This window comes from Miniopterus natalensis, chromosome 2 (assembly GCF_054644295.1).
Source record: "Miniopterus natalensis isolate mMinNat1 chromosome 2, mMinNat1.hap1, whole genome shotgun sequence".
Lineage (NCBI taxonomy): Eukaryota > Metazoa > Chordata > Mammalia > Chiroptera > Miniopteridae > Miniopterus > Miniopterus natalensis.
In genome coordinates this window covers 172,908,731-172,923,093 of record NC_142082.1, presented here as the reverse complement: position 1 = coordinate 172,923,093, position 14,363 = coordinate 172,908,731, and the positions used below count along the sequence as shown (strand labels likewise).

The following is a 14,363-nucleotide window of genomic DNA, read 5'->3' as shown; positions in this document are numbered from 1 at the left end:
TTCAATTAAATGGGTCATTTTCTGGAGAGGGCAGGAATCACAAGTATAAATAAGCAAACAGAACTTAAGAAGAAAATCTAAATAGGCCAGTAATCATGAGTAAACATGGAACTCATATAGTTTTACAGATGAATTTTTAAACATTCAAGGAAAAGCAATTTCCATGCCATAAGGTTTCATAGAAGAGAGAAAGCAGGAAACGGTCGGTCCTCTTCCTTTTATGAAGGTGGTATAACTGTGATGTTGAGAAGGGTTAAGGAACAAAAATAAAACTATGTACTAGTCTTCCTGTGAACATAAAACACAACATTTCTAAATACAGTATCCAGTGCTGCATTACAATAAGCCAAATGAGAATTATCCCAGAAACTCAAGAAAGAAGCATTAGTAATATCTATTGGATTAATATGGGTCAATGGCTCATAGGAAAAAGTTAGTACACACTTAATAGGCATTCTAATAAAATTCAACATCCATTCTTGATGGAATAATAAGTAACCTAGTAATGAAAGCTACTTCCTTAGCATGGTAAAACTTTCTGACGTAATGTCTTAGTAATATTATAAAAAAAGTTTTAACCTTGTGGACCTCTGGACAGTGTCTCAGGGACAGCCCTTGTCAAGATGGAACAGACCACACTTTAAAAGTGGCTATTCTAGAAGCACTACTGTTAAGTCCCGGAGCAAGACAAGGACAACCTCCACCACCACCACAGTTCATTCTTCTAGGCCATGCAGATAATATGTACATTAAGAAAAAAAGAGGTTTTATATCATAAAATAAAACACAAAATTAATTTCACCAATATTTACTAACGGCCACAGAGTTCCCCTTCTAGCTAGGGAGATAAACAATAAGAGGCTATGCTGAATGACTGAGGATTATGAAGAAAAATATAGAGAGGGAAGGACTAGAGAGCGATAAGGGGAAGGTGTGATCTTATATAAAGAACTCAGGGAAGGCATCTCTGAGAACATGACCTGTGAGATGAGGCTGAGTGAAGAGGAGCTAACTGTCATGTTTTCCAAGCAGAAAGATGGCAAGTCCAAACACTCTGAAGTGGGCTCCGAGGGGGCGGTAAATGGAAGAGATGTGGTTAGAGAGGCCGTCTGGGTTAGGCCATTCCAGGCCCCTAAAGGGTAGTAACAACTTCCTACTTAATTCTCAGTAAAACAGTACCTCAAAGGGTTTTTAAATGGAGACTAACAATCTGAATGATGACTGTTATTTACTGTTATTTTTTTCAGCAAGGAAATCCAATGAAAACTATTAAAACCAGTAATGAAGTTTTGTGATGAAGAAGATTGTTAAATGATTAACACAAAGTCAAAAGCTTTTAAAGCTCATATTTAGTTACATACCAAATAAAGGAATTATTTTTATTATTTCTCAACAGTAAAACTTTGAGCAATGTTGAATTTAATTTTATCATTATTAAAATAACACCATGGCAAGATATTTCCTCATATTTAGGGGTAAAATAGTCTAAAGTCTCTAGAGCAATTTGACTACCTCAAAAGATCCAATTAAAAAATAATCAAAAGAAAATACAAAATGAAACATTCCATTACAACTACTGAAAGAATCATAATACTACTAATACAGTTGTTTCTATGATCAACTATTAAAAAAAATCAGAATTTAAACAGTGCAAATACCTCATCAGGATAGGAAACAGATCTGCTCGGTGGGCTGTTTTCACTACTGCGTTATCTTCTGAAATGCTAAAATGTACTATCTCTTCCTTAAAGCTTCTGTCCTCAAGCAATCTATGCAAGTTTTCCCTTTAAAAACAGAATACAGCACAAATCACCACTTAATAATCAACAGCACTTTTTAAAAAATACAATATTGTAGAGTACTATGTGTAACTAAAAGTAGATACTAAAGAACAATCTATAAAAGTAGTTGAATACATAAAGGAAAATCTTCACAAAATGACAGGTTTTCAAATTTTAGAAGATAAAAGGGATTGTAAAGTATTAGACTTTGTCAATAATTCAGCTGTTTCAAAGAGCATAATACAAAAGCTTTCTTCAGTTTAAAAAAAAAAAAGTTTTGATTTTAGAGAGGGAGGGAGAGGGCAAGAGACACAAACATCTATGGGCTGCCTCCTGCATGCCCCCACAGGGGAATGAGCCCGCAGCCCAGGCATGTGACTGGGAATCGAACCAGCAACCTCTCGGTGCATGGAATGTCACTCAACCAACTGAGCCACACCAGCCAGGCCTTTCTTCAGGTCAAAGACCTGTTCTGAGGCCTCTTTTCAGTTTTTAGAGTGATTATTATGATTTGCTAAGTAATCACCAAAGTTTGAAGACACTATATAAGCAAGGAAAAATGATATAATCTTCTCAACACATACTTTTCTATTAATATTCTCTTTCCTACCTTATCATGTCTATGGAGAAGCACTCTTAACAAATATACTCCCAGTTTTCATTTCTTTTCTACAATAGCATTGAGGGACATTCCTAAGGCCTTAGCAAAATAATTTTAGAAGAGGCTTTCAGGTAGGAAGATAAAAATCAACCAAAGAAAGAGCATTTGTTTAGCTTCAAATAACTTACCTGTAAGGGAGGACATGCGGATGTTTATACGTCATTATGCAATCCAGGGTTATTTTTTGCACCGTCTGATCCTGGTGTAGCAACAACTAAGGATGATATTTCATAGAATAAATCAATGAAGTCACATATATGCATACTGTGGGCTTCTTAGAATCTAAATTATTATTATTATTTTTTATGGATTTCAGAGAGAGGAGGAAGAGGGAGAGAGAGAGAGAAGCATCAAGGATGAGAGAGTCATTGATCGGCTTCCTCCTGCACGCCCCCTGCTGGGGATCGAGTCTGACACGTGGACAAGTGCCCTGACCAGGAACTGAACCGTGACCACCTGGTTCATGGGTCGATGCTCAACCACTGAGCCATGCCGGCTTGGCTAGAATCTAAATTTTTAGGTGTGATTTAACACTAATTCCCGACAAAAGCCTAGCATTTTCCTGGGGTTAAAGAAGAACGAAGAGAATATGAGCAAACAACAAAAAGAAAACAAAACTCTGACATCTGCACCCCGCAGGCCAGACCTTTGGGTCCATCAGTCTCTCAGCCAAGGCCAATTCTCTACACAGTCAGGATTTACACCAAATGAGCTGGGCCTGTGCTGAGCAAAAGCTCTTTATAAAACCGTGAAGGTAACAGCCATCAGTGTAGCGCCAGAAAAGACCTGCTCTGAGGCCCCTCTGATCCGGCAGCTTGGAACTTTGCTTCCTGGACAGCTGAGACTTAGGCTCTGGCTCTATGAATAAGTTATATCCGAATTATGGGCAGTAGTGGATAAATTCTGCTAAAATGTCAAAATAAAACGTTTCATCTAAAAACCACCCAAATGGAAAAAGAAAATTTTGTTTCCCAGATGGCTGAGAATGACAACCAATTCTTACTCTGCTTCTGACATTAAATTTTTTCTTCAACCTTTCCTGGAATTCAGGGTTATATATTATGAGTGTAATAGACTATTGTGCCAACTACCTGCTTCCATTCAATGTAACAGATCCTGAAATTCTAGCACCTCCTCAGGCTAACTTACCAAGAGGTGAAAAGTAGCCAAGTGCTGTTGGCACAACCCCCACTCCCTTCTAAAAGCTACTTCCCATGATATAATTAAGCTTTGATATACTCAGTGTTAATCCAACCCATCAATGTTTGGTCACCCAAAATGCCTTTAAAATCAACTGAATTAGTACTGTCTAAAACTGTTTCTCAAGCTACTGAAAATGTCTATTAGTTTAAATGTGTATATATATATATATATATATATATATATATATATATATATATATATATGTATGTATACTTAAATGGAGACAGGGCTCTATTCAACAATTATTGAAAACCTAAAATTTATTTTGGCAAAAATAGGTACAGAATAGTTCACAAAAAATTGCAGAGGCAAGACTTTATTTTACTTACCTGAAGATAGAGCTCATATAATTTGGATTCCAGATATAAAGCCCGTGGATTCGAAAACTTAGAGAAAACTTGCAAATGAGCAATTAACTGCCTAAAATAAAAAGGAGAGGGTACTATAAAATTAAAGAACAGAGATTATTTTCTTAAGATGATAATACTCACCAATTTTAGTCTTTCTGACAGTTATTCCAAAAACCTTGACTACAGTTTCGCTGCTAATTGCACAAATATTAATTATTTGCATTTAGAAAATTATTCTCCAGAAATTCCAAATCTCAGGCAGGCCTTCCCCTGAAATCCAGGTTCCCAGGGCAGAAAATCATTCAGGATGTGCTCAGAATGGCTTAAATTAAGCCAAAAGTAGAAAGAAAGAAACCAAATAGTAATACATTCCAAAGTTGTGCACAGATGAATTGTGGAATGATTCCTAGTTTAGTTTCCATGCAGTAAACAGGAAAGTGGTTAAAATATAGTCTTCCTCAATGTGCTATTACACAAATACTAGTGTCAGGCCACAGAGGTCCAGGTTTAGGTAACTGTGGCTCTTCCTGACCAAGGAGAGGAAGAAAGGGCAATGCTCTGTGGCTGAAGTTAAATTTGAAGATGGGACTGCCTCAGGGTAAATTACATCAGCTATAAAACAGACTGCACCTACTAAACTTTCTAATCCACAGATGCTATGGGCTTTAAAAATACTTGAGAAACTGTTTTCTCTCTGTACATAATTTATAAGATGTATTAAAACTTTTTAAAATGCCATGAATAAAGAAACTGTTATGATTTGGACGGATTTCATTTGCCCGTTTCAGGGAGAGGTGAAGGGGCAGAAACCAAGCTGCATATGATCCTGTCACTGAGCCCCCTGACTCTGGAGCAAGATAGTTAACGCACACCTCAGATTCTAAGTTTCCTCATCTGGACAAGGACAAGACCTCCTGGGTTTTTTGTGAGGATTAAATGAAAGAACACTGAGTTCTGGGGCTTCCGCTCCTAAGAATTTAGTAGACAATGCACTTCTCTGTTCCTGGACAAAAGAAAGCAAAACTGTCAAAGTTCTACATTAACCCAGAGAAAGCAAGCTGGCCACCGCGATCCCTTTGGATAAGGTAGAGAACTGGGGTAAGGGTTGCCCTGCTGTTGAGATTTGGCTCACATGTCTATGATGGTTGGTCTGACAGGTCAGGGTACCCACGTAAGTAATGAAACACCAATCCAGGTGCTGCGATGACAGTCTATTTCAGACTCAAGACGACAGCATCGAGTCCTGCCTGAGCTTCCAGCACGCCGCCCTGCCCTGCACATCCTGGGCTTGCTGGCTCCACAGCCACGTGAGCCAATTCCTTAAAACGAATCTCTTATACATACATATATACGTCTCCGTTTCTCTAAAGAGCCCTGACTGATGCAATGTCCTTGGGATTACCTGTCATTGACTGCTTGTAGTTTAACAAACAGACTTAAAAAATTTTTCTTTTGACACATCCACTCCTCCCCCAAGATTTACTAAAGACAACAGGAGCTACTCTGCACGTCCTCGTTAAATACCTGCCAGTGAGGAGTGTGTTCCATAAAGGATTATAAACTTGGACTATGAATATGCTGAGATGGCACCGAGAACATGATTATCAATTTACTCACATTTTTAATCATGATGTACATTAGCAATAGCCTAAGTGTCGCTACATGGAACAGAAAAATTAATTAAGACATGGAGCTTATCCTTGAAGAGCTTCTGATGTTCATAAAGATGTATAAAAAGTTAGGAGCAACCCCATGGTGGAGGTAATAAATGGTTGTTATGAAAGTTTCAAGGAGGGTAAGGTAACTTGCAGTTTAAAAGGCAAGAAAAGCCCCAGTAAGGGAACTGTGTCTTGAAGCATGAACAGAATTTCATTTGGCAGAAACGAGGCAGGGACAGTAGAAAGAGGGAAGGTGCAGGGTGAGACAGGAAGAGGTCTGGCTGTATAAATAACTTATTTATTCACCAAACAAATAGGACTAATCTTTTGCTGGCTATTATGCTGAAGGATATGAAGAAGAAAGCAGCAATATGTCTTAGAAAGAACGTGGGAAGAGACCACTCAGAGCCGTGAGAAGGGAGGAGCAGAGAAGAAACTACAGTTGCATGAAGCTTGGCTTTGACCTTTCTTCCCTGGTGCTTTATGCACTATTGCAATTAGCTGGCAAGCTTTTCCCTGTTCTAGCTGCTGGCAAGCTTTTGTCTTTCAGCTTCAAAGGTGCCTTCTACTTTGTAAAAGTTTCTTTTCCCTTTTGTGGTAGAATTAAGTCATTTTTTACTGTGCTCCCGTAACTCCTTTAAAAATATTTCCTCTGTAAAAATATTTTACCAGGCCTTAGACTTTGCTTCCTGCATTGCAGAGGCTACATACCATCCATCTGTGCAGCCCAGCAATTAGCAAAGACACTCAATACAGTTGCTGAACGCATGAACTAATACATGGCTTGTGGGAAAAATTCAACAGACAGACACAGACTGAGATCCAAAGTGTTAAAATGACGCAGTAGCACCAAATCCAGTAGATCTCTGACACTCCAATTCAGAGGGTATTCAAGTAGCTGAAGTAACTTCCACAAGCACGTTCACTTCTTATTTTTCTAAGGTTGTAACAATTTAGGTAAATGAGTTACCCACAGAATAAGAGAGAGAATATAACAGCATGAAAAAAAAGTAACCAGAAGGAAACAGTCAAAAGGTAAAGCAAAAGTGCTGACGTGCTTATTTATAAGGGGCAGATGTTCCATTACGCCTTTCCCTAGCACACAAACACAAGGCCCTGGCACTATGAAAAGTGAACGACAGAGGTCAGAGAGCACTGAACAGCTCTGGGCCCCAGTGATCTCATGCATAAAAAAGGCTATGATTAGATGATCCCAACTCTAACATTCTGTGGCTAAACAACCAAAAAACTTGGACAGTTTTCTTTGGGCTGTAAAAAACCCAAAACAAAAAAACCAGGGAGATACAGCACATATGTAAATAGTTATCTGAGCAGGTCACCTGTCCAAGGCCATTTCTCATCTAGGCCTAAGAGACCTCCACCATTTCTCTGAGAACCGTGGACGAGTGATACAGCAGTAATGCTGAACTTACTTGGTTGCAGCTCTTCTTGTTGTTTTCTTCTGTAAGGGTTCATCTTGGGGCATCACCTCTTCCTCTAAATCTTCATCGTCTCCAGCAGCAGGTTCTTCTTCCATTTCCTCCACCACCACCCCTTTGCATTTTCTTCTCAGATCCTGGGTTGGAGCAACCTGCAGATCTGCTGGGTAATACTCGTTGCTGCAGTGGCAAGAGTGATACATGCAGATGAAGCTGAAATGTCCTAATTCTGTTTGTGACAGAAGTATGTCCACGGTTCACAGAATCACACACATATGGAAGACACATCAGAGGCATCTTAGTCCAGCCTCTTCTACATTAATCTGTTGTAGTCAGGCCCTCGGAAGGACCCTACTTAACAAGTCAATCACTAACTGTGGAAGACAGCCCATTCCACTGTTAAAAATATTTGAAATGTCTACTTTGGACTGAGCTAAAATCAGCCTCCCTGTCTCTGAAAACACAACTGGGGCAGACAGGTAAAGGGGTGAGTTACAGTAAATACAGGGGTGCGCAAAAGTAGGTTTACAGTTGTGAGCACATGAAACAAAGTCCACACTTGTGCTATTATTTATTAATTATTGTATTACTTATTTGTATCACAACTATAAACCTATATTTACCCACTGCTGTATTGAAAGTATAGCATTAAGACCATGTTGGTCACTTTAAACCAGATATATTCTACTTCCTATAGATAGGGCTATAACAAAATTTAGCCCTCCAGGTATGTGGTCTGATAAGAGAGATGGCCTTATCAACTGCATTGCTTCTGGGGGCAGTTGCTGGAGACGGCAATAAAAATTAGTAAGTCTTTGTCTCCTCTAAACTAAGCTTATGCAGCTGATGTTCACATTTGTTCTTAATTCCATCCTTTAATTCTGGCCCATTGTTGCAGGTAACTAATATTATCTTGAAGGCTGTTGCTGTAATTCACTTCATTTGTTTTGTGTCACTGTAGCTCACTCATCCAACAATTATTATTTCCTTGTCTGTTCTGTGCATGGCACTAAGCCACAGATGTGAGGGAACTGATCAGACATGTAAAGTCCTCACTCAAAAATATACTGATAAAAGAGCATGTTTTAGGAATTACTTTACCAACACAGCTGGAGGAAATGCCAGGTTAATACACTAAACTACAACTGGAGGGCTGAGATGCTACCATATTCAACTTTGTGCTCTCACCTAGCAATTAGTAAATTAAAAAAATAGATGAAAAAATGAAATGAGCAAAGTTGTTCTGTCAGTTACCAATGGTATCACTAATGTAATAGCATCCATACTACACTCTTAACATTCAATTAACCACATGACATATCTTTAACCTTTATCTCCTTGCACAGTATGCTCACTCACTCACTTACTAAATTTAAGATAATTGACACAAAGCACGAGAGTGTCTACACAGCAAGCACGCATTCGTTAAGTGTCACCATCACCTCTGGGATGTTTTTGTAGTTAGTCATTTGTTCCTACTTGATTCTTGATATGATTCTTCTCATAGAATGTTTATAAGGACTCACAAGTGGCTCTAATATCAAATTATTTGACACAGATTTTAGAAAGGTAAATGTTTAGCCAAAAGTCAGGGTATTAAAGGTGACATTTGGGGTTTCCATTAGTATGGATCATCTATGAAAGTATTAGTTATAGATCATCAGTGTAACTAGTCTTAAACATTTTTTAAAGTTGTGTATCTTTCATTTCTAAGTAGTCTTAAACTCAGAGACCCACTTCCTGTTACAGGCTCCTTTCTCCACTCCCACCCCCCAGCATTAGAGGAAGGTCTTTATCCTTAGGCTAAGGGGTAATCTATTTCTTTCTTGAGGGAAAAAGTTAAAAAATTAACATGGTAGGAATTCATATCCTACTAACACCATTAATATCAGCTTGTACATGCACAGCCCTTTGCAACTTGCAAATAACTGATAAACATCATTTTGTATAATCTTCAAAACAAGGCAAGAAAGCTAAATAGCACTATTTTCATTCTATAAATAAAGACTAAAAAGTTATGTGAAAAAGAAAATCATTACTCTTCTACCATCCCATCTACTGCATGCCCGCATCTCTGCTTGTAACCTTTGCCAGAATGAATTATTCATGCAAACCTTTTCACTTATGCAAGGGATCCTATCTCCTCTTAACTATTCAAGGACATGGCTAGTTAGCAATTGTATCCCCTGTTGCATTATGAATTTTCCCCTCCCTTCTGGATCTTTTGCAGCAGCATTACATACATACACGCTGCTTAAATCTTTTTTTTTTTTAATAATTTTTATTTTTGTTTAAAGTATTACAGAACAGCAACCCAACAGTTGCTCCTGCAACTCCCTCCACCTATATCTGCTTCTTTTTTTTTTTTTTAAAAAAAAAGAACTGTTCATACTTGTTATTTCCATTTTTGTTCCCATTGTCTCTTAGACCCGTTTAATCAGGCTTTCATCCCTACCAGGTTAACCCAACTCATGTTAAGGTCACTTCCAAAGCCAACAGTCAATTATGATCCTCCATCTGACTGTCTCAGACATATTTGATTCTTCCTTGAAATCCTTTCTTCAAGAAATACTAAGTGGTATTGGTTCTTCTTTTATCACTCTTTCCAGGCCTCCTTTGCTGGTTCCTTATTTCCTAACCTCTAAATATGGCTATCAGTCCTTGGAAATCTTTTCTCTACAGTTACATGCTCAGATGTGATTTAATTCCCTGCCCATAATTTAAAACACACACACACACACATCTATCTACTGATGAGTCTCAAATTTATTATCTTTAGACCGAACCTTTTCCTAAACTTTAAATTCCAAATTCAAGTGCCTACTTAACATCTCTACTCAGATTTCTACTCAGTATCCCAAACTTGGCGTATCTAAAAATGAACTCTTGATCTTCCCCACAAATCTGCAAACTTCTGCATTTCTCCCAATCTTAGTAAATGGTAACTGTCTTCTTCCCATTGCTAGGGCCAAACCCTCAGAGACATCCTTGATTCTTCCTCTTCCCTCCTTCCTGCACCTCCCCTCAACCCTCCCCACCATGACACATCTGATCTGTTGGCAAATCCCAGAGGCTAATGTACTTGCAATTCTTCCGAAACATATCTTATTGAAATGAAATCCTTCAAAAACTATCCAGAGTTCAACTACTTCTCATATCTGTACTGCGTAACCTTGGTGAAGTCACCCTCCATCTACTCTTCCCCAGGTTTCTGCCATCTCCTCCTAACTCTCTACTCTCACCACTGCCATCCTACAGTCTACTCTCAACACAGCAGCCAAAAGACTCCTCAAGAAAACTTAAGTCATGTCATCCTTCTGTTTAAATCTTCCAGTGTCTTCCCATTTCACTGACAATAAAAACTAAAGTCCTTACGATCACTTAAAGGTCCCACACAACTTGGTGTCCTGCTAACTTTCTGCCCTCACCTCCAACTAGCTTCTTCTGGGATCACTGCTGTGGCCACTCAGACTTCCTTGCTCCTCCCTGAACAGGCCTGGCATGCTGTGCTTCGCAGCATGCTTAACTTAACCCCCCAGCATTTTCCCATGTAACGAAATAATATTGAAAAGTACACATGCACTGACTAATTAGTACTGTTCTGTACACCACATTACTCGTCTTCAGTTTTAAAGCAATCTGACTCTCACAGTTTATCTAATCAAAACAGAGCAATGCTCCGGAATGTTATTTTTTTTGAGTACATTCTTCAACATCATGGGAAACATCCAAGAGGTTCTAAAGAGTGTGGCTGGGGTGTGTTACTGAAAAATACTTTTAAGCCTCAGGCAGACAATAAAACAATGAACAAATGGGGAGAGAAACAGCAAGCTCTTTGTACTGAGCTAACTCAATGTGGCTTTTTTTTTAGTCCTCACCTGAGGACATGCTTAGAGAGAGGAAGGGAGAGAGGGAGAAACACTGATGTGAGAGAGAAGCATCGACCGGCTGCCCTCCACACATGCTCCGACCGGGGATCAGGTCGAAGCCCAGGTATGTGTCCTGACTGGGAATCGAACCAGCGACCTTTCATTGCAGGGGCGATGCTCAACCAACCGAGCCACCCTGGTGGGCTCAAGAAGGCCTTTTTTATTTTGTAATCTGGAACTCTTTATTAACACCATCTGTGGGCCAGTTACATTCATGTAAAGTTGACCCAGCCAGCGTGGCTCGGTGGTTGAGTGACCTATGACCCAGGAGGTCACAGTTCAATTCCTTGGCTGGGGCACATGTCCAGGTTGTGGGCTCCATCCCCAGTGGGAGTGTGTGGGAGGCAGTCAATCAATGAGTCTCTCTCATCACTGATGTTTCTATCTCTTCCTCTCTCTGCAATAAAAAAAATAAAATAAAATAAAAAAATCATGTAAAGTTAAGTGGTGAACCAAACTAGTTAAGTTGCTAGCAGACAGAGCCAGTGCTTTACAGATGTGTCAATGATTTGCAAATATGATGGATGTAAAAAGAACTTGGCCAATTTGGGAGCTTAACAGTGTGTACCTTCTCTTCCAGGTCCTGAGGACACTCTACCAGGAACATACTCCAAGAAGAGAGCTTACCTGATGAATCTCAGGAAAAGTGGGGAAAGCTCCCTGGACCGTGGCTCTACCCTCTCTGGGAATTTTGCCAGAGCTCGCCACAGCAGGAATCGGAAATTGGTGTGGTCTAGTCTTTCCCGACAGCTGGTTTTCAATGTTAACTGCTCAAGATAAAGCGCCCCAACATCCCCTTCTTGAGTCTGCTCCCAGCTTTCATCTCCAATGGGCTTCTCATTGCTTACATCATTTTGCAGCTCTTTCTCTGAAAGAAAAAAACATCAGAACCACCAGAGAAATGTTAACAGTTGCCCTTTGTGTTTCCTCATGTAAGGGCATTCCTTCGTCTAGTAACATAAGGAATCAATGAACCATATCCAAAGGTTATTGAAGGTAACACATTTCTAATTTCTGTTCCCCAACTTCATGTGTAACTAAGCAGCAGAAATGAAAGTTAAGCAACCACTTTCTTCGCAGTCCCACCTGATGCCTCCTTACGTACCAGCATGTGTAGCTGCTCTTTCTAGATGTTCATAGTAGACGCTCCAAAATCTCTTATTTTCCATTTCATGTGCATGAGAGCTAAGAAAAAAGATCACAAAACAAAAGATGTGATATGATCCTTATTTTGAGATATCTCATAAGGAAACAAAAAAAGAGTGAAAAGAAGAATATAACTAAAATGTTTATTAAATCATCCCAAATGTGGGGTCATAAGCAACTTTTGTATTTTTCTATATTCTTCAAAATGCCTGCATGGACCACAAATTATTTTTATAGTCATAAAGTACTAAACAGTATTTTTAAAAACCTAAGTGGATACCCATAAGAAGACTATTTTTAAAGGCACCATAATGGGCATGGGGTATGGTGCATTAAAGGAAGGAGAAGCCTCTATCTAGAAAAAGTCCTTATTTTTAAATTATAGTTTGGCTCAGTGATTCAGTATCTATAAATAAAGTTATGCAATTATTATACAATACTTTGTTACTGAAAAACTTCACTACGGATGTATCACATAAAGTAAAAAAAAAGTCCTCCAAAGTTATTTCAATGTACAAAGAAACATACATGTTATATATGAACTGTTGAAAAACGGCATCAGAGAAAATATTCGTGTTTTTTCTTCACCTTGTCCCACAAAGGATTTATGGGAGCTATAAATATTGTGCACACCCATTCATTTGAATCACACCTAGGAGTATAATACTGGCCCCATCACTCTGCAGTAGTTAAAACGTAAGGGCTTCATCCATTTAACCCACACTTACCTTATGAGTTCTATCACAGGATCCCAGAGAGCACTGAAGTTAACATACAACATGCCTAATAAGTAACGAAGCGGCACCTGCAATTACAGACTCGTTCAGTATGTGGGTAATGAGCTCCAAGAGAATGGCACCGAGATGCTAATATCCCAACTCACACATCGGGAGATTTGGAAAGAAACTTGTGCTTTACAAAAAAGTTGTAGGTACCAATCCAAATAATTTTCCAACTGTCCCCAAAATGTCACTTGCTATTTAACACAGAAGAATCTCTAAAGTAAACCTCGTATTCAAACACACTCCGGATATTCATGCTGAAAGGGTCTATTTAAATGAACAGATCTGACTCATGACTGAATACCCTAACGAACACTGCCAGCACCATTACCTCATAAGACAAAACATGAACTGTAATCAGTACAGCACAGATGGCAGAGAACCCAGGGAAGTCTGCTGGGAATGGCAGCTGTGGCTTCTCAAGCAGATGTCTGAATTCTCAAAATCGTGCACTAAGGGAGTTCCATTCAGAGGGTCGAGTTTTCTCAGTTACCTTTCGCACTGACAGTCATTACTAGCATCCCCACGTGCTAGGGAGGCATCATGTAGAATGGCAGATCTACTATTATTTGGGGGTGGGTGTTTGTAACTGTTGTAGCAACGGAGCATAATATATAAAGCAGGTTAAGAACACAACTGCTTTGACTGAAAAGGGAATGAACGCCTCCACTTGGCTTTCCTCCCAAAGGGATCCATGATGTATCTGCAAGGGTCATGGACAGAGAATCCCTGATACAAAAGGTAGAAGGCTGACTTCGTACAGCAATGAACATATCTGGAGAAAAAAATCAGGCTTTAAACTTGACGTGAGTCCTCCTGTTGTCACTTACTACATACCTTCACACACAACACACACCTTTAGGAGAAAGGGGATAGAAAATTATTTCCCCTGTTGAAACGGCTGACAGAGCTATCTAACTCAAAGCATCTAAGAAAGCTGAGGATTTATCCAGTTTTAAAAATTCTGTTTTGGGTGACTACTTGGTATGTTTTTCTTTTAAGAGCCAGCAAAACAGATCTAAAAGCATAAATAGAATTAAAAAAAAAAAAAAAAAGGGCAGTGTTTTATACCTCCTGCAACAACCCCTCCGGGACTGTGGTCTGCACCACATCGTGTCTCAATTTTCTCAAATGGAGAAGCTTCTCTCTGTAATCATTCACAGTCGCTGGGATGAGTTCTGCTTGGCGTAATACAGCAAAGGCAGACTGCCGCTCCGAGAGCCCATCATCCTGAGCAGTGAGGGAAACCAAGGAGGCATGTCAGTGTTGTGATTTTCCAAAAAACCCTTAAATGTGACCAAAGGTCTAAAAAATAAAAACTGGAATATGTTAATGTTTTAAGTAAAATAAGCAACACTTTTGGGAGGAGGTAGTAGTGATCCCCTTTTCCTCACACAATTTACTTTCTAGTAGA

General features: G+C 39.2%; 1 protein-coding gene across 2 annotated transcripts in view; it reads right to left on the bottom strand.

Annotated features, from left to right (window-relative positions):
* Nucleotides 1–14,363, bottom strand: part of UTP20 (UTP20 small subunit processome component) — a 79,641-nt gene that overhangs the window by 39,918 nt on the left and 25,360 nt on the right. For both annotated transcript variants that reach the window (XM_016223172.2, XM_016223173.2), the window contains exons 18-25: nucleotides 14,021–14,179; nucleotides 12,896–12,972; nucleotides 12,127–12,206; nucleotides 11,649–11,889; nucleotides 7,087–7,272; nucleotides 3,975–4,065; nucleotides 2,571–2,656; nucleotides 1,659–1,784 (exon numbers count right to left, since the gene is read on the bottom strand). In XM_016223172.2, coding sequence (XP_016078658.2) covers nucleotides 1,659–1,784; nucleotides 2,571–2,656; nucleotides 3,975–4,065; nucleotides 7,087–7,272; nucleotides 11,649–11,889; nucleotides 12,127–12,206; nucleotides 12,896–12,972; nucleotides 14,021–14,179 — 1,046 coding nt within the window. The remainder of the gene's footprint in view (nucleotides 1–1,658; nucleotides 1,785–2,570; nucleotides 2,657–3,974; nucleotides 4,066–7,086; nucleotides 7,273–11,648; nucleotides 11,890–12,126; nucleotides 12,207–12,895; nucleotides 12,973–14,020; nucleotides 14,180–14,363) is intronic.